The sequence below is a fragment of the Lonchura striata genome, chromosome 9 (genome assembly GCF_050655825.1).
Source record: "Lonchura striata isolate lonStrDom1 chromosome 9, ASM5065582v1, whole genome shotgun sequence".
NCBI classification, from domain to species: domain Eukaryota; kingdom Metazoa; phylum Chordata; class Aves; order Passeriformes; family Estrildidae; genus Lonchura; species Lonchura striata.
In genome coordinates, this window is record NC_140711.1 from 23,429,258 (window position 1) to 23,447,435 (window position 18,178).

Sequence of the window (18,178 nt, forward strand, 5' to 3'; positions counted from 1 at the left end):
GATCTTTGGGCTCAGTGCCTACCTATGCATTGTTGTATTTGGCTGACCTTTCAGTAACACTGATGTTTCCAGTTGCACTCTTTGTACTGAGGCATTCCGAGTTCAGCACAGCAGGGCAGAAATGTCTGGTATCCTGTAAAAGACAGTGGATTCATTGAAGTTCCTTCCTGAATGTTTGATCAGGTTGCTTATGGCTTTGTGGACCTATGGACCTACTGGAGGCAGAGCTCAGTCATCTGCTGCTCTTTTTCTTCCTGTAGTAGAGAGGGGAAGAGACTAGTAAGGGCTTTGCCATGGTTACTGTTCCCAGGGAAACACCTTCTCTTGCTCTCATGTTGAGAGACTACCTGGCATAGTAATATGGGTGGAAGTCCCTTGGAAAATAATTTTTTGCTAGGGAACAGAGAGCATGTCAGATCAGCCCGAGCCTGTTGTCATTTTGTGAGGCAGAAAACATCATTGCTGCTTTAGTATTAAACTCTGCCAGTGAAGCCGCCGTAGGGGCAGAAGTTCAGTTATTGCTGAGGACACAGTGCCTTCAGCTGCAGGTATTGGAACTGTCTGAGTTGTGAGAACACACTGGGGCAGCTCTTTGTATGGTGACAGTGTTAGAAGGGGGCTAAGAAGCTGGCAAGGTGGCACAGGAATTCATAACAACACTGTGTGGGTTGTTTTCTCCTGCTCTGAACTGACTCTGACCTTGTGTTCATCATGGGGTTTTTTGGCCAGTGTTTTCTTATTTGTAAAGTAGGAGTGGGAATTACCTGTGTCCATAAATGTGGATCCTGATGATGTAGTTATGACTACTTCATATTACTACTTTGATGACTAGACCAGTTTCCCTTAGTTGTCTGTGCTGTATAAACACAGAGGCAGAACGATTACCTGTCCCAGAGAACTTGGATTCTGTCTGCTCCATCTAGTCCTACAAGCTAAGGCTTATTGACTGCCTTTTATTCAGGCTGACTTTCTCTGAACATAGTGGCAATGCAGGATCCCTGGGGCATGTTCTGACTTACCATCATTTTAGGGGGAGTACCCTTTCTGCACTTTAAAGATCGAGCTGGAATGTTGCTATGGTCCAATTGGCTGATGTCTACTCAGTACTTCAAGCACTCCAAAACATGGAGCAATTTTCACCTTTTCCTTCCCCAAGACATACATACAGACCATGCCTGTGGAGCTTTTAGAATATTCTGTGGCAATTTTATCTTGTGTATTAGATATCATAATGAGAATATATGGAAGGCATGCAGGTAACTACTGCAGAAATAGAGGCCACATGCTTGCAGTGGCCTGCAGGTTACCTGTGCCTTTTATCAGCAGTACCCCACAGCAAGCAGTGCTGTGCCAAGCCATTCCAGTTCCTGTATTCCAGTTCCAGTCTGATCTTCCATATTCCTGGATCATGCAACTTTCAAGGCTTTCTTTGAATCAGTGTGATTTGGTCTGATGAGTGGTTAGAGGTATGGTTGTAGGCTTCTGTTCAGGTAAAGGGATAAAAATAGTGAATGCTCACAAAAAGGAAGTGCTGCTGTGAGGGGCCAGCTGAAGGGGAGTTTCCTTATTGGGCAAGTGATGCCTGCTCAGAGCTCCTCAGCCCTGGCTCCCTGCAACAGGCTATATGAGCTGCCTACAGGGCCCTCTGGGATCTGATGTACAAATGGTGCTATTTTGAATACCACTATATGTGCCCTTGAGACTCCAGGAGCTGCAGCTCCAAAGTGCTGGTTATAGCACAGCTGTGAGAACCAAAGGGAAGCAGTCCCCAGAAAGCCAGGCAGAGATGTGGCAGGGATCCCAGTTCATCACTGATTGTTGTTGGAGTGCCCTCAGTTCCTCATGAAACATGTAGTGAGGCTGAAAGGAAAGCATAGCCTCTCGCCATGAAATGCATCATTCTTGCACAGTGGCTCACATGACTTTTCAGCACAGACCTGACTATTTATGTCACCCTGCTGCTGGTGAACATCTTTAATGCTTGAGAACACCTCTTGCCAAACTGGCCCCTTTGTCCCCAGATGCTCCTAGTTAGCCTCTGTCTTGTGATGCTCAAGTCCTCCAAGAGGATCATACACCTGCGGGGGTTTTACATGGATGAATGATCCTGTGCTGGCTATGACTGTGTCTCAGCATGCTGTGGAGCTTGGGGGCTGCAAGGGGATTTTATATTTTTAGGGGAATAAATGTGTGGTTTTCATCTGTGCTCAAGGCTGGTGGCTGCTTGAATCAGGGTAGTGAATCTGCAGACACTAAGAAATTTGCAGTTTATTACTGAAGCTTTTCATGATTTTGCTGTTACTGCAAAACCAGGCAAGAGGCTCCTTGCCAGTAGGATGGGGACCTGTCTGTTGTGCTAGCATTGTTTCTGCTTTTGTCCTCTGTAGGACAGAGGAATGCTGCAGTTCTGTCTGTCCAGCAATCATGGGAGGTTGTTCTCAGTCCTACTGCTGTGCCTCTCTTACTGCTGGAGTTGAAAAGCAATTATTCAGATCCATCTGTTCAGGGAGGAAAAGGGACTCAAGTACTGGAGCAGTTAAGGAATATGGTGCTATCTCTGGAAGGAAATCCCGTCTGAAATGAATTGAAACTGAAATTTGTTGGACTTTTTGGAGCTTCTCCACCTTTAGTAGTAAAATAAATGAGAAATGCTTTCCTTTCACAACTGACTGACCTTTCCACAAAGGTGCTGGTTACTGGAGAAAGTGACTATTTTGTGTGAAGACCAAAATCTGAAGTATAAGTGGAAAGTATTTCTAAATCCCTTGAGACTCAGAGTGGCTCCTTGTGTATTGCTCAAAATTGTTCTGGTTCTATTTGCATTCAGTATTTCTTCTTCTCTTTAATAAAAAATGCTGCTTAGGGGACCTAGGATAACTTTTTTCAGCTGGCTCTCATTGCATATAGAATAGCTGAAATAAAATATTTTGTTTTCCACAGAGGTTTTTCTGAGAAAATATTATTATCTTAGATGCTTGTGTTTCTTTTTACCTGTTCACATACATATGCAGTGTGTTCTGCTGTGGTTGAGAAATATTAAACCCTGTTTATGTAATCAGAAAAATCCAGACAATTATGAGAGAAATAGGGAAGGCACAGCTTGATTTTCATTTAAAAGAATTCTGAGAGAGATGTAGTACTGCAAAGATCAAGAGAACAAATTCTCAGAGGGCAAGTTAGAGCAGAGGCCTTGTGGGTATTTATGTTTTTCCCTTTCTCTCATGATACCAGAACAAGAAACAGCTCAGTGAAATGGAAAAGCATTAAACATGGATAGACAGATTGCTATAATTGGCAATGTTTTGTTAACTTGTGGGACTTATTACCACAATATAATAGCCCAGTTTGCTTTTCTTTATTACCTAAATTGTAGTGTAAACTGCCTGGGGAGAAGATTTCAGGGGAGAATGGTGCTGAGTATGCTGGGAGGTTGGAGACTGCCTGTGCAGAGCTCTCACCCTGGTTATGCTCACAGAGATTATTCTCCAAATTCAGCCAGTTCTGCTGCTTCAAACCTCACTTAAAGACACAATTCTGCTGTGCTAATGTATTGATTTTTTTATACAAATTGTACTGCAGCTTTATTACCTGAATCTTGCTGTGGATTAACCTGACCAGTGAGTTTTCTATGACATGGACTTTCCTTCTTCACCACCAGCACATTATCTACTAGAGATACTCAGGATCAAGTATAAAGGAATGATAAATAAATGCTTGTTTGAAGCAGCCCAGCTATATATGAATATTTGGACTATGCCAAGTGTCTTATTGCACAAATTTCTGATACTATTAGTTAATTCAATTTTTCAAGGGGAAAAAAATCTTCCAGGCTCTTACAACAGACAAGAATTATTGACCAAGCATTTTTTTCCACCTTTTTCCAAGCTGGAATATCCCAGCATCTTTGTTTTGCACAGAGTCAATGCCTTATTTATATTCAGAACCTGTGCCTATGAGTCATTATACTGGGGATTGCTCAGTTTAGGCTACTTGTTGAAACTCCTGAGTCACACCTTGAGACAGTGTGCTTCTGGGGATGACTCTGAGGAGGTCTACAGGAGTGAAGACCTGATTTTTAAATTGGGGTACTGTTAATTAATAAGGCCATAATTTGCTAGCATTGGGAAAAGCTGAGGTGGAATGGGAAGGGGTAAAGGGATACTGTGTTCCATTTTCCCTTGACTTTACCACTAGGCTCAAGAAGTGTGTCAGAGAATGGATGAAATGGGGGAGGCAACTTTAATTTTCAAGTCAAAAGCACAATAAAAATCAGTGGGCTGTAAGTCAAATTGGGAGCTGTGAAACACAAGCCAGTTTCTTTGTGTTAGGCCTTCTCTAGAGGAAACAGGGGATTTGCAGTTACCTGAAGTCTTTAACGTAAGATTAAAGAGCTTTCTAAAATGCTGGTTTAATCCAATTTCCATGAACATCTTGTGTGTTCAACAAGTCAAACACAATGAACCTAGTGGTCCTCTTTGGTCCTGCAGTGAAAGAATCTGGGAAGATGATCTCTGAGTTAGAGGCACTTGGGTATGAGCCATTCCTTGTCATGCTTTTGGAGGCCCACACCCACAGGCATGAACACATGAACATGTGGAGACAGATGCTGACATGGTGCAAGTTATTTCCATGAAACTGGGGTGTATTGTAGCCAAAGAAGATCATATCCTTTAATATTATTATCTTTTTATAAAGTTAACTTAAATGTGTAGTACAGTTGCTTCTCAAATGTCTGCATTACCCTATTATATGGGTTGTATGCTTGTGGGACAGTATTTGAATAGTACAAAATATTATTCTGCTGAGAGAGGCACAACTAAGCCTTTTCAGCTTGGCAAAGACATTTTGCAGATGCAGACTGATATTACCTGTACTAATTACCCAAATGGAAAGATGTCTGATGTGTAAATTTAGCTTATGAAACTTAAGTACTTCCCAAGGAGAATGTAGTGGCCTGAGAGGAATTTCTTGGTGCCACTTCCATGGTGAGTTAATTCCTCTCCTTATATCCTGAATCCACATTTAGGTTAGTAATTTACATTCACTTGCAGAGTAGCATTTCATCTTCTAACTCCACGGCGGGATCTGCAGCATCTCTATGCAGAGGGTTATCGTGCTTTTTAGACTGTAATCATCTGGCACATTTATCAGCCACTGGGACGGGTGTGACGCTTGTCCCTCTGTGTCGCAGGGAGGCCAATCCCGGCAGGAAGGTGCCGGATGGTGCCAGGAGGGGGCAGCGAGCCCCCCACACCTGGCTGGGGACCCAGCTGTGCCCCGGCTCTGCTGCTGTCTCGGCTGCCCCGGGGCCGGGCTGGGCTCACAGGGCTGTGGTCAGTTCGCTCCGCACAAGCAGAGCTGGAGGGAAGCTCGCAGGAGAACAAAGCGTGTCTGGAATGGGAGACAGATTTTGTACATTGGTTACACGTGGACATTTATACTGGTACAGGCAGCAGAGAGTAACATTACACATCCACTACAGCTGGTGAATTCACTTGCTTGGCAGGCAGTGTAGGGGAGGCTGGGAAAGGAAGTGCAGTGTAAAATCCATACATATTTCCACTCTCTTGTTGTACCTTTATCCACCAAGTAGTGTCTGTCTGTAAAGCTAGAGGTGTCATAAGCTCTCAGGTGTATCTTGTACCAAGCATGGTGATGCTCTGCTTAAATTTGACATTTATTTGTACCTGCATTTGTAGACAATCCTGTTAGTTTTCTCATGCTGTACTATAAGCATTGTCATAGTTTGTGTTGGTTAGCTGATGGGAGAAGGATGGAAATACTGGGTATATTATCCTTAAGACAGATCCACTGTCCGGTAGCCTGTCTGTAGAAAAAACTTTGGTCTGCTCCTCAATTTACTGCTGGGGAAAACTGAAGTTGACTGATGACCTGGTTTCCTATTCCTGTGCCTCAATTTCCCTATCTATAAAATGAAGGACACTTGTCTTTTTAGAGCCTGAAGACACAGAACAAACAAGATATTTCCACTGCATCACACATCCTAGGGGACAGCTACTGTAGCCTGGGTAGAGAGTGACTTGTATCTAAAGCCACTGAGCTGCTGGGGGTTGTGCCAGTAAAGGGACAGTAAATTTTATGAGTTAACCTAATGTTAATGTTGCTTCCCAGTGTTGCTTCAGATTGCTATAAGTGTGATGCCACCTTCATCAAGACACATGTGTACTCCCTTCATGCACTGAAAGCTTATATTCTGAAGTATTCATTGAAATAACTATGTAAAAGTGATCACTCCACTGTACAAAACTTGAGGTCAAGTTTCCTACCAAACTCATTGGTCTTGTGCAGTCTTCTCCTTTGTCTTTAAATAACAGCACTATATTCTGATGTGTGGCTGTGCCTTTGGGATTGTGCTCCAGACAGCACTACTGGTTTTCCTTGGCCCCAAACACCGTACTATTTAAGGTTATTTTAATGAAAGCCTTACCATGCCTTAGTCTGAGCAAATGAATATGTTTTATTGTTTGTTGGGCTGTACCTTTATTGTTTGTGCCAAGCTGTGACTGCCTCCGAAATGTCCTTTGGAGGGGCCTGCGTGGAGAGCTGTCCATGCGGGGAGAGGCAGCTGCACCTCGGGCAGGGTTAAACCCGGCCGTGGTGCGGGTCCGAGGTCTCTGCAGTGGTTTGCCCTGAAGCTGTTCCTAAGCCACTTGTGCAGACTCCTCCGGCAGAGCGTCAGCTCTTGGGTGCACCGTTGGTTGGATCCAGGATTGCTGCACGGAGCGCTGCCTCTCTCCATCCCTCCGTCCCTCCCCACCCTGTGCCTCGCTGACCTCATTGCCACAGCGGGACTGCGAGGAGCCCGGTGCCTCACCAGGGAGGGCTCGTGAGTGCTGCAGGGGCTGCAGGGCAGCCAGCGCTCTTTGCCGTGTCTTTCTGTTGCTTTTTCTGAGGGGCTTCTGGACTGAGCTGCCGGTGACAGCTTGGAGAAGGCTGCAGGAGGGTGACTGGGAGCTGTCCTGGGCAGAGGTCGGCTGTGAGCAGAGTTTGTCCCGGAGATACACTCACAGCGCTGCTGGCAGCAGTGGTGGCTGCTGTGGCTCACTGTTTGTCTCCAATACAGTAACCAGGGAAATATTTTTGAGCTAACTGGCCTCTGTTCAGCAGTGAGCAAGCAACCAGTCCTTCAGCTCCTTCTGAGCTCCTGAGCACAGAAACTATGTGAATAGGCTCTGAAATGATTTTGCTGGATGCAATAGTTCAGGGCAGAGTGGCTAGAATTTTTTCTAAGATACAGTTTCAGCTATGAAACTGTCTGCTGGCAAGCTCTGGGAGAAAGGAATGAAGTCTGCAGTACAGCCTGCTGTATCTCTTGATTAGCTCAATGTCCAGGCATTGTAGTGAGCATATTTTAGCTTTGCAGTTTGCTATTGTGGCTTTTGTTATTCATGATGGTTTTTAACATGACATTATGGAAATGTTCTTTTCTTCTATTCTCTGAGCAGGAATTTACATTCTAGCAATCCAGCATTGTTGTGAAGAACAGATTTTGGGAAGAAGATGAATTAACTTTTCTCTGGCAAAAATCAGAAACTGTCAAGAAGTTATTACTACTGAGGCACTAATCAAGAGGCTGTCCCATGCTGCTATAAATCTAAATTTATTTCTTGAATGCTGAGATGAGACCTTTGCATTTAATGCTTTTTATTAGGGAAGTTTCAGTTTTGTGGATAGTAGAATGTAGCATCCCCCCACCAGGGGGTGGTCTGTGAAATCAAGCAATATCTTGCAGAGCAAATGATGTGGTATGGTGTGTTTCTTTAGATCTTTTCTGGTCATGGATAATTAATAATGTAGAGTGAAGATTTGTTTATAATTTCTTATCTTTACAGCAGTATTATAAGGAGTATCTTCATAATAGCCAAGGATATGAACTGAACTGAACAGTGGAGAATGCTTTGAGAATTTTATATTAGTTTGTAAATTTAGCATTTATGGGAATTATTAATGGAGAATTCCTAAATGTGTGCATAAATGTATGGTGTGTTCTGATGGTAAATAGTCATTGAAATCCTTGAAGTGTGACTGTAAGTATAAATTGGTACACACTAACGTATTTTTGCAGAATGTACCAACAGTTAATCAAAATGATGGTTTACCTATGCAGAAGAAAGCTTTTATTTTTTTTTAATATTTAATATCAATTTTAGGACTTCTTTAAAAACAAATAAAAAATCTCCATCAAAAAAGAACATCCAAAGACTGTTTTTGAAGAAGTAGTTAAATGGAAAAAGCAGCAAAATCTGTTTCTTCATCCAAGGAAGTGTATTCCAAAATATTTTGACTCAGGCTTAGAAAGCTGACATCATGCCTAGAGGGTGCATTTCCATTTGAGAGGGCAAAATTTCAATTTTATATATGAACAGCTCTACTTTTTTTCCCTTTATAAGTCAAGCACAGTAGACTCCTAATGTGTACTGTGCCTGTCTGTAAAAACAACTTATTAAAGTCTGTAACCACTGCTGTACGTCTGTAACTCCAAACAAGAGTTACTTAAATATTTTAGCAGGATCTTCAGTCTTTGGGAGATGGCTACCAAACTTTGCTATGAAACTTGGCTTTAATGAGAAGAGAAATTACATTAAAACAAATACTCTTTGTAGGTTTTACAGTCGTGCTTGGTGAAAAATTGATCTGAGAGAAAAGCTGATACCAGTCACCTATGTTTCATTTTGGCTTTTGGTCTAAGCTGACCTAAGTTTGATTCTCTCCTGGAAGGGTAGTCCTGGCTTTGCCACTCCCCACCCCTCCTATGCATTTCCAGCAACTGAACCCTTCAAGCAGCTTTGCAGACAACTAACCCAGATCAGAAACAATCACTAAGGAAATTTACAATACAATTACAATTACAATTTACAACGTTGTTTACAATAACGTTATGCCTGGCTTAGTTTTCAGTTGACTCAACATGGGTTAGCAAAAAAAAAGAGATGGCAGGAATGTGCAGAAGAGAAAGGATGAGATTTCCCTTCTGTTTATAACTAGATTTTTAGTTCCTCCTTAGAACAATCTGTAGCACAGCAGCTTGTATCAGTAACTGACCTCACTGTTTGTCTGCCTGGGTTGAGAGAATAAACAAACCTTTTTAGAAAGTAAACAAGGGGCACAAATGGTGAGAAAGAAAAATAAATTTTAAAAAGGATCCCAAACTAAGAGATTCTTTCTCTGGTGTAATAGCCTTGAAGTTCTTTTTGACCTTCAAAAAGGGAAATGTTTTGATTAAGGACTTGAACTGGGAATTTTGGTGGGACAGAATATTTTCAAATCCTTTAGCCTGCTTAAATCTTATCAGTGAAACATGCAAATTTGTTTCCTTAGTGTGTTTAATTCTTGAAATCTAACTTAGCTCTGCTAGACTTTTCTGTTGTTGGTGGCAAGCAAAGCAGACTCAGGACCTGGGAGAAGTTCTGGACTATAGGAATTCTGCAACTTTCAAAGTTTGGATTTGCCTTTTGGTACTTTCTAAGAAGCATAAGAACACATAATGTAAGGTGTCCTTTCGTGTTCTTAAAATGAAATATCTGGCCAAGAAATGTCTGACCTCATGCTTAACCCTGTCTGACCCTTTTTCATCACATCAGCAATCGGATTTTTCTCCAAAAAATTACAAAAGCTCTGAGCATAACTTTTTCCAGAACTTGCACAAAGTAGAAGTAGGCTGATGTACTCTACTATTTTAGAAAACATTTTCTTTCACACTCAGCTGTCTTCTTTCCCTGTGAATTACATATAAGGCTGTCATTAAGAAGATATTAACTTTGCTCTGGAAATTTTTAGCCCATTATTCCAAGAGCAGTGACTTCAGATGGGGGATTGAAGCCATCCTCTCCTGCAGTCAGCAGAAGGCCAGGCAGTTGTGGCTTTCAGCCACTTAAAAACAAAGAAGCCCCAGTATCCTGGTGTGGCTGGTGGCCTTTAGTTGTCCTTGGTGGAGCAACAGGCACTGCTGTGTCAATCTGCTCATGCAGTCCAGTCCCTCATTCCAGCAGGTCACCTTTCCAGTGCTGATGGAAACAATTAATTGCCATTAGCATGTAAACTAGTTTGTGTCTGCTCTGAGAAGAGAGGAAAGAACAAGAGGATATTCTTTGTTGCTTTTAACCATCTGCTGCTGGTGTAGCTCCTCCAGACCAGCCGTGGGAGCACATAGAGCTGGGTGAGACCCAGAATAAGCAAGTGTTTGCAAGGCCAAGATGTGAATGAGGAATTATGAAGCATAACTGAATGGCTTTCCCCTTGAGGATCAGATAGCACAGTTGCAGTGAGCCTCCCTGGAGAGCTGGGAAGGAGGAGAAGCTGTGCCAGACAGATGGCTGTAGTACTTGCTTTGCTTTTTCTCCCCCTTGGTAGAAAACCTTGGGAAGCAAAACTGTAAGGCCTAATTCTTCTCCATTGAAACTGGCCTCTGCTAGGAACAGAATTTATAGCAGTTCAAGAGGAGAACCAAGAATAGATGAACTGACTTGTTTCTTTTATTTTCCCCCCCTTTTATCACATCCTTATTCATATTTAAATTGTCCTGACAGTTTCAATTAATTCAAGTAATGAAGAAGTGTGTGGTATGTGTAAATGTTCATCTTTGATGATCTGTGTAGGGACTGGCATTGTTTAATGTAACACCAAACAATTAAATTTTTCTTTTTTAAATTTCAGAGGCTAAGAATAACTGCCTCTTAAAAAAAAAAAAAAGTGAAGACCATAAGAGCAATCACACAGAAGGTGGGAAACATCTGAGTCAAGTTTACCTAAATAAATATGTTACAGACACTTGGCTGGTGCATGTTTTGATAAGATCTCAAGTTGCATGCCTATACAGATACAGATTTTATCAGAGGACAGGACTCCTTGAAGTGACCAGGAGTTGTCCAATGTCCTCTGTAGATATTAGCAAGGGGTGCTATGAAACAAGATAGTTTTCAAGTTCCTGCAGATTTTTCAGCTTTCTGAAACCTTCCCCTTGACCCCGTGGAGTGTTAAAATGTGCCTGTCAAGAATAAGCTTTTCTGAAGTGTCTATGAACCTGTAGCTGTCAGCTGAATACCAGTTCATGTTACCCTGAAGAAAGGGTTTCTCAGCTGGAATATCAGTTCCACAGAAAAAAGGTACCTTGCTTCTATCCAGGAGGGTGAGCAGCACTTCCTGCTGCCTTCTGGCTTGCAGTACAGACCAGAGAGGCTTCAGAACTTCCTGGGATAAAGCTAGTGGAAGCTATAAATGGTTAATGCTCACTGGTGCTAGGCAAATGTCATAGCTTTGAAACAAACTTAGACTTGTATCTTTTTGTTTGCTTATAAGATTTTTTTTCAATCTTTTCTTCTAGTCAAAGATTAAAAACTTCCTCAAGCAGCCCCAAGTAATCAATCATGTTTCCAAGGACTGGGACTTCTATTGTAAGGTCTGTGCTGTGGTGGTGCTACAAATTCTTCCATGTTGGGGAGTGACCACCTTTAAGCACTGTCCTAGAGGAGGATACAAATGGGCAAATGGGACCTTGAGTGCTGTTGCCTACAGCTGCTGACATTTCATAGCCACATGATCTGATTTGCTGTTTGGGCTCATGAGGCACCTTCCCTGGTTTTCTCATTTTCTCAGCCTCCTGCTGGTTTCTTCTGCTCCAATTGTTTTTCCCAGCATGTCAGTGTGTGAACTGTACTGACTTATTGAATGTGTGATTTCTAAATCACTGAATGTGTTTTGTACCACCTTTCTCATCATCTGAACATCTCCTCCTGAGTGTGGGTTTACAGCAGTCCCATGTGGTTTGTCTTGCCCAGATGGGATTTGCTGAGACCTAACTTGCACTCTGCAGTTTTTGTTTCTTTTACTTCATCTTATCCTTACATCACAAAAATATTTTGAAATAAAAAGGATATTTAGAAACCAGAAACCAAGCTATGTTTAGAGCAAGCGAATAAAGTTAAATAGGGGTTGGGTGGGCAGTGAAATTTTGGTTTTGCTCAAGACTGGTTGATATGAATGATGTCTTCACATTGGCAAACACCAGATACAAACTAAACTACTGGCAGACTTGTTGCCCTGGAGGGCTGGGCAAGTCTCTGAGAGGTAAGAGATGGTAGCACCTTTTTTAGTTAACTTTCCATTTCTGTTGAAAATTCTCTTGTGATCCTGTCATCCATTGTAGAAATATTTTTTTTTTTTTTTAAGGTGTTTGGCATAATCTCAGTCCTGGTTAAACCTGAGTGTACCTGACCACCTGACACCTGTGGGACTGCACAGATATCACAATAACTTTGCACCTTCTGGATTAAATCAGAAGAATTTCCTTCAATGGATGATGTTTTGATCCAAGCTTTGTTTAAATTATTAATTTGATTTTCCTTTCCCGTACTTCTATGCTGACTGCTTTTTGGTTACAATCAGCTACAGTCACTAGTTTCTCTCTTCTGACTTCATCTTGCTGCCAACATCTGTTTTGAAAAGGGCAAATCTGTCACTATTATGGTGTTTCAGAAATACTTCCAGTGTACTTTCTGAAGGATGGTAGAATCTTTGGACCAATAATCTGGGGACACTTCTCAGTATCTGTTGAGAATTGTGTTAATAGATTACAGGACTTTTTTGCTGCTGGTTCCTTGAGTGTAGTATTTATCTGACTTCAAACAGGGTTATCAACAAGCTGTTCTTCAGCAGCTAGAGAGAAATCAGGCTTATAGTATTGTCTACTTTCTAAAACATAACCTTGCATATTCAAAAACAGCTTGCTTCCTTTATTTGCTCTGCAATTCCCCCCCCCTCCGCTCCCCCCCCCCCCCCAAGTCCCATTCTGGATATGCATGGAAGAAATTGCAGAGTAAAAGAGGAAAATTTAATGGGTTGCTACACTTTTGTTTGCTTGGCAATGTATAACAATCCCTCACACCAAGCTCCTTTGTGATTCCTGGTTGCTTTTGCCACCCACAATGTCAAGAATCAGAAAGCTGATAGAGAGCCTCAAAAACAGGATGAAAAAGAAGGTCCCACATCAAAAACATCATTTATTTGAGTTTGCATTTTCTCCTATTAAGTTCAAAAGGAGGATTTGCAAAATCTTCCTCCTTGACTTTTCCCCCTCCCAGTTTTTTGGAATCATTGCCTTTTTTGTGCATCAGCCAAAATCTGTGCAACTTCTTTTCACATTGTGTGTCACCTGCTGTGACACAAGCTCTTCAGCTGCTTCATCTCAAGGCATTAGTGAAGCGATTGAAAAGGAACATAAAACTTTCCAAATGATATTGTGTCATTTAAAACCTAGAATCCCTAGTTCTGGAAAGTATCAGAGTGGATGTCTGAAAGCAAGACAGAGAAGGTATTTTGGGCAGTAGACTAGGATGCAGGAGGAAGAAGCTAATCTGTAACTTCTCTGACCTCCCTCTCTGTTTCTGAACTGTTGGTTTAAAACCAGGTGCACAAAAGTATTTCCGTGCCTTTGTTGAATTCACATCAGTAACGATTTTGGTGCTTAAATGAGGCAACTGCCTGCCCTGACTCAGGTCTGTGGTCTATCTAGACCCAGCTTCTTTCCTTCCACCTGTTGTCTGGGTACTTAGAGGTGATCTGCACAACATCGGGACTGGTTGTTGTTCTGTACAGTGGCTAAAGGAGCAGTTCCAATAAGTGTTATTAGAACATAAACCTTGATCCTACCAGTTAAGTAGGCAGATATTTCTTGTAAATGTTGCTGCTTTAGACTGGTGTGAAGAGTAGGGAAATCAACTGTGTGCACCTGTTACAAAAAGTGATCAAATTAGCTCCATGTGAGACTATAATTGCTTTTCACTCCATAGATCACACACAAAAATTGAGGTCATTTTTTGCCCAGCTGCTTGCCAAGTTACTTTTTAACTTTTTAGTGTTTAAACTAACAGGCTCAGTTAAAATAACAGGCTTTGTTTTCATGAGAAGAAAGTCTCACAGCCCCTTATTTCCTCCTTTTACTATGTATTTGCTTATAGCGGAAAAAGCATCAGGAAAGGAAACTGCTGTGGATTGGCTGGCTACACAAAGTCCTCCAGCAGAGTTCGGGGAGTTCAGGGTGGAACAGGGCCATGTTTGTGGAGTAGACTTCACTCTTTCAAAGACTGAAAAACTGCTGTAGTGGGAGGCCAAATGCAGTGACTTAATACGCAACCTGAAGTGGTAAGGAGCAGGCTGTCAGCTTGAACAAACCTGTGGCAAACTCTGGCAGATTCCCTGGAGCAGGTTTATGAAAAGCCCTCTCTGAAATCACAAGGCAGTAGATGAAGTTAATAGGCTGAAGAGGAGATTCCGTAAGTACCATAATATTTACTACAATCATAATATAATAGCTGAGGCAATAGTCTGGCTAGGCTCTTTACTTTGAGTGTCACCTTTGTTTTGCTGGGTTGTTAAAGGAGAAATAAATAGTCATTTAGGCTTTATGAACTCACGGAAGATTTCTGTTTTCCCTTGCACAGATGAAATCATGCAGCAGGAGATACGGCCGCTGGTGGCAGTGGATATAATAGAGCAGCTGCACAGGCAATTTGCAATCTTGTCAGGTAAGAAGTTACTGGTAATGACACTCTGTGATTCTCTTGGAGACATACTGGAATGTGTCATGCTGACTGTCACCCTTCAGCTCTGTACAGCAGTTGCAGTAGTATTTTCATATTGCTCCTGGGAAGTGCTGCTGCAATCAGATATTCACAGTGTATGGATAAGTGCCAAGCTGCTGTACTTGCTTTTTTAAGGCAAGTTAATTTTCCATAATCTCCACAATGGACTGGGAGGAACATATATAGAGAGCAAGAAATTAAACAAAACTTTCACTACATATCTTTGCACAATGTCCAAGCATCTTGTTTGTGGGAAAATATTATGGTCTATCAGGGATCTATTCATTACCTCCCCCTTCTTCCTCATTTGCCTTTGTTTTAGAAATGATTCATTGCTAAAGTGTAAGGTTCTAATCTTTAAAAGATATGATTATTACATAGTCCTTTGTTTGCCTGAAGTTTGCAATCACACAAAGTGACGCAGTTCCTTCCCCAAAGAAGGAGCTGATACTGAAATTTTTGGCAAATTATTTATTACATTATTTTGGATACTGTAGATGATAAAATCTTATCTGGATCCTAAAACAGTCTCTGCTGTTGACTACGTGGCCTCTGGCAACTCCTTTTGTCTCTATTTCTGTCTGTTCTGCAAATAAGAAAATTCAGAATTTTCTTATCGTCTTCCCCATAGAAACAGTGAAGTTTCATGATTTTGCACAAAATGCTAATATAATGAAATTATAAGAAGGTCCTCTTGAAAAGCTTATACCTCTTAGTGGAGAGGAACACTGGGTATAGAGTGCAGAAAGTGCACCAACCCAGCTCTGGAAATAGTCAGCTCAGCGGGCCCAGTCCTTGTAGTGTCTTTGCAATTTAAAATGCATTCCAAGTTGCCAAAAGAAATCCAAATTTAGTTTACACAGAATTCTTTATGTAGCTCTGAGCATTAAAACTTGACTTTGGAGGCTTGCAGGTAGGATCTTGTGGCAGTTTCCTAAGTTCAATAACTAGAGGGTTTGCATTAGGCAGAGGGCATTGACTGAGCAGAGGTGGAACCAACTGCCTTCTCTGCAGTAAAGCATCTCAGGGTCCCACCTTCCTAGAATTCCTAATGAACACAGCCCTCTGGGCAGGACAGGGTCTGTAACTGCATTGAACTGCTCAAACCCTATTCATCCCACTGTTGTGCTCACTGCAGGGTAAGTAGGAATTGTTGAGAATTGAGTGCCTCATATGCAATTGCCTACACAGTAAAATGTGGAGGATTGCTATTTTTGAACCCCATTACCTTGCAACATTTGGGACTAATAGCAAAAGCTGAATACACTATGTAATGAGTAATTTATGGAAAGTGGTTTACTAAACAGGAAGGAAAAATCCAGTTCCAGCTAGAACATTAAACATGGAATAAAAATGTCAAGGGTAGACATAAAAAAAGAATTTTCATTTTTCTTTATGGACTCATAATTTCAGCAGGGCCTGTATTCTCACCTGCTATTTTAGCAAATTCAACTTTTCACATTTATCTTATTTTTATTCTTGGAAGTGATGAGAAAGGTGTTTAAATGAGGCTGTTTAAATGTGAGCTGCTTAAAGACTTGAAACATAGCTCTTCATAGAAGGCAAGGCTGAGGGGCTTTTTTGTTAGGAATCAGCAAATTACTGGTTCATCAGCATAGAAGTACTAACAACAAATACCAAAGGAGAGTGAGATGTCTTTCATGCCCCCATCTACCTAAATAACAAATCACATTTTAAGAATTTTCAGGCTTATCTAAAATCTCCTCAGTACAGTCCAGAAATAGTATCCTACTATAAAACAGAGCAGTGTAGTTCATAGTTTCGAAGTTGACTTTAGTCAGCTAAATTTGGAAACTTGGGTGCCTCCACTCCAGAATCCCCATGGTCGCATGTGAAGAAAATAAGGAAGGCTTAGAAGCTCCTTTGACCCAGTATCTTATTCTGTTGGTGACCACTGGTGAGTCATAGGTGAAACATAGCAAGAATTTTAGAATTTTCCTTACTCTCCCTCTATTGCCTCCTGCAAAGAGAACTTTAGGTGCAAGTCAGACATTACTATGCTTTTCAAAAAATGCATTTCTCTAAATAATGTAACTTTCTTTCTCCTTTAGAAAAAGATTGGTTTTTTAATGCAATGAAAATAAAACTGGACATTCTTCTTTCTCATTTCACTTATTAAAGTAATTCACACATAAATGATCTCATTTGATTTAGATTTTTTTTCCATATGGCTCTGTAGCTTTTTCCCAAAGCATGCTGTTAGCTGCTTTTCATTAGGTATGAGCAACCACAAATATTTTGGTGCTTCAGTGCTTGCCTACATGGTGGTTGAAAATTTGGTACTTAGCCTATTTCCTGATTTTCCATATTGAAATGTTGCAGCTCAGTAGCCACTGTCCGGAAAAAAAAAACAAACAAAACCCTTCTGTTCTTTGGTGTCACCATCTTGGGCAGCAAAAGGCAATTCCAGTGTTCTTGTAGAGTGTTATGGACATGAATTATGTTTCTCTGAGCAACTTCCTAACAGTGGTATACACTGATTTATACTAGATGGGGTTATTTCTTTCAGTCTGGAGGCTGCAGCCACCAAAGTGCAGCCAGTCACCTCTTCCAAGCCTCTGCAGAGCCCAGAGCTGCAGTGCTGAGTCTGCTTTGTGTTACTCCACCAGCCTCTAGCTTCATCAAGCTCTCCTGCTCATCCTGTGGACCCCAAATGCATTTGTCCAGTGATAACGGAAGTCAGTGGTTGACTGTTGTAAACTTTGTCATAAGTTAGTATTTCTTTGCTTAATACCACCTTTTTAGTAACAACTGGCACCTGAGGCAGATACAGTGGACTCACAAAGTTTCCTTGCAGTAAAGCAGAAAAGAAAGAGGAAAATGATTGAATCAAGGGCTCTTCGTTTTCTCTGGACATGACTCATTAGAAACACTTCTCTCCACTGTTGCTGTGTGCAAACTTCTTGAGAGGATCTGACTGTCTTGTGGTCTCAGAGCAGATGGTAGGAATTACATAACAAGTCTAATGACTTGGTGTTTTATTATGTCAGAATCTAGTTATAATATACATATTTCCTACTAACAGCCTCCTGTTTGTCCTGGTCCTCCACCTTCCAGACTAATTAAGACCTTACTCCATGCTAAGAACAGGGAAACTCTCCAAACACTTCCCTGGTCCACTGAGGTCATGGAAAAGGCTGCAGTGTAATGTGGCAATGTCCTTTATCATGTAATTTTACTTTGGTCATCTCTTCTCCCATGTGCTGATTTAGCCCTGCTAAGCTTGTGAGATCTGGTAGGAGTACTGGTTCTTGTGGTTAAATTCTAGCTTTGATACTGCTACTGCCTTTTTCCTTTCCTTGAAAACCAAACTCTCAATTATGGGACTACAGCTGTGACAACACAGGAGTGCTCAGCTAGGTTTGTGTGTTTCCTGTAGCTGTTAAGGGAACTAGGTCACAAAGCTGGGTAGTACTGAAAGCCTGGTTATTCTAGCACACCAATTTTTACTCAAGAATAAAGAACCACTAGTAAAATACTTTTTCTGTCCTGCTGTACCAATATGCTCTTGGAACTTGTATCATTGCTTCCCCACAACACCTTTTTATCTTCAGCTTCAC

General features: G+C 41.5%; 1 protein-coding gene across 10 annotated transcripts in view; it reads left to right on the forward strand.

The window, feature by feature from the left end:
* Positions 1–18,178, forward strand: part of MCF2L2 (MCF.2 cell line derived transforming sequence-like 2) — a 157,726-nt gene that overhangs the window by 22,732 nt on the left and 116,816 nt on the right. For 8 of the 10 annotated variants that reach the window (XM_021543705.4, XM_021543715.4, XM_085587250.1 and 5 more), the window contains exon 2: positions 14,457–14,540. In XM_021543705.4, the coding sequence (XP_021399380.2) occupies positions 14,457–14,540 (84 nt within the window). Of the gene's footprint in view, positions 1–13,806; positions 14,289–14,456; positions 14,541–18,178 lie in introns of those variants that run through there. The other 2 variants (XM_021543725.3, XM_085587248.1) reach the window with 1 other exon arrangement.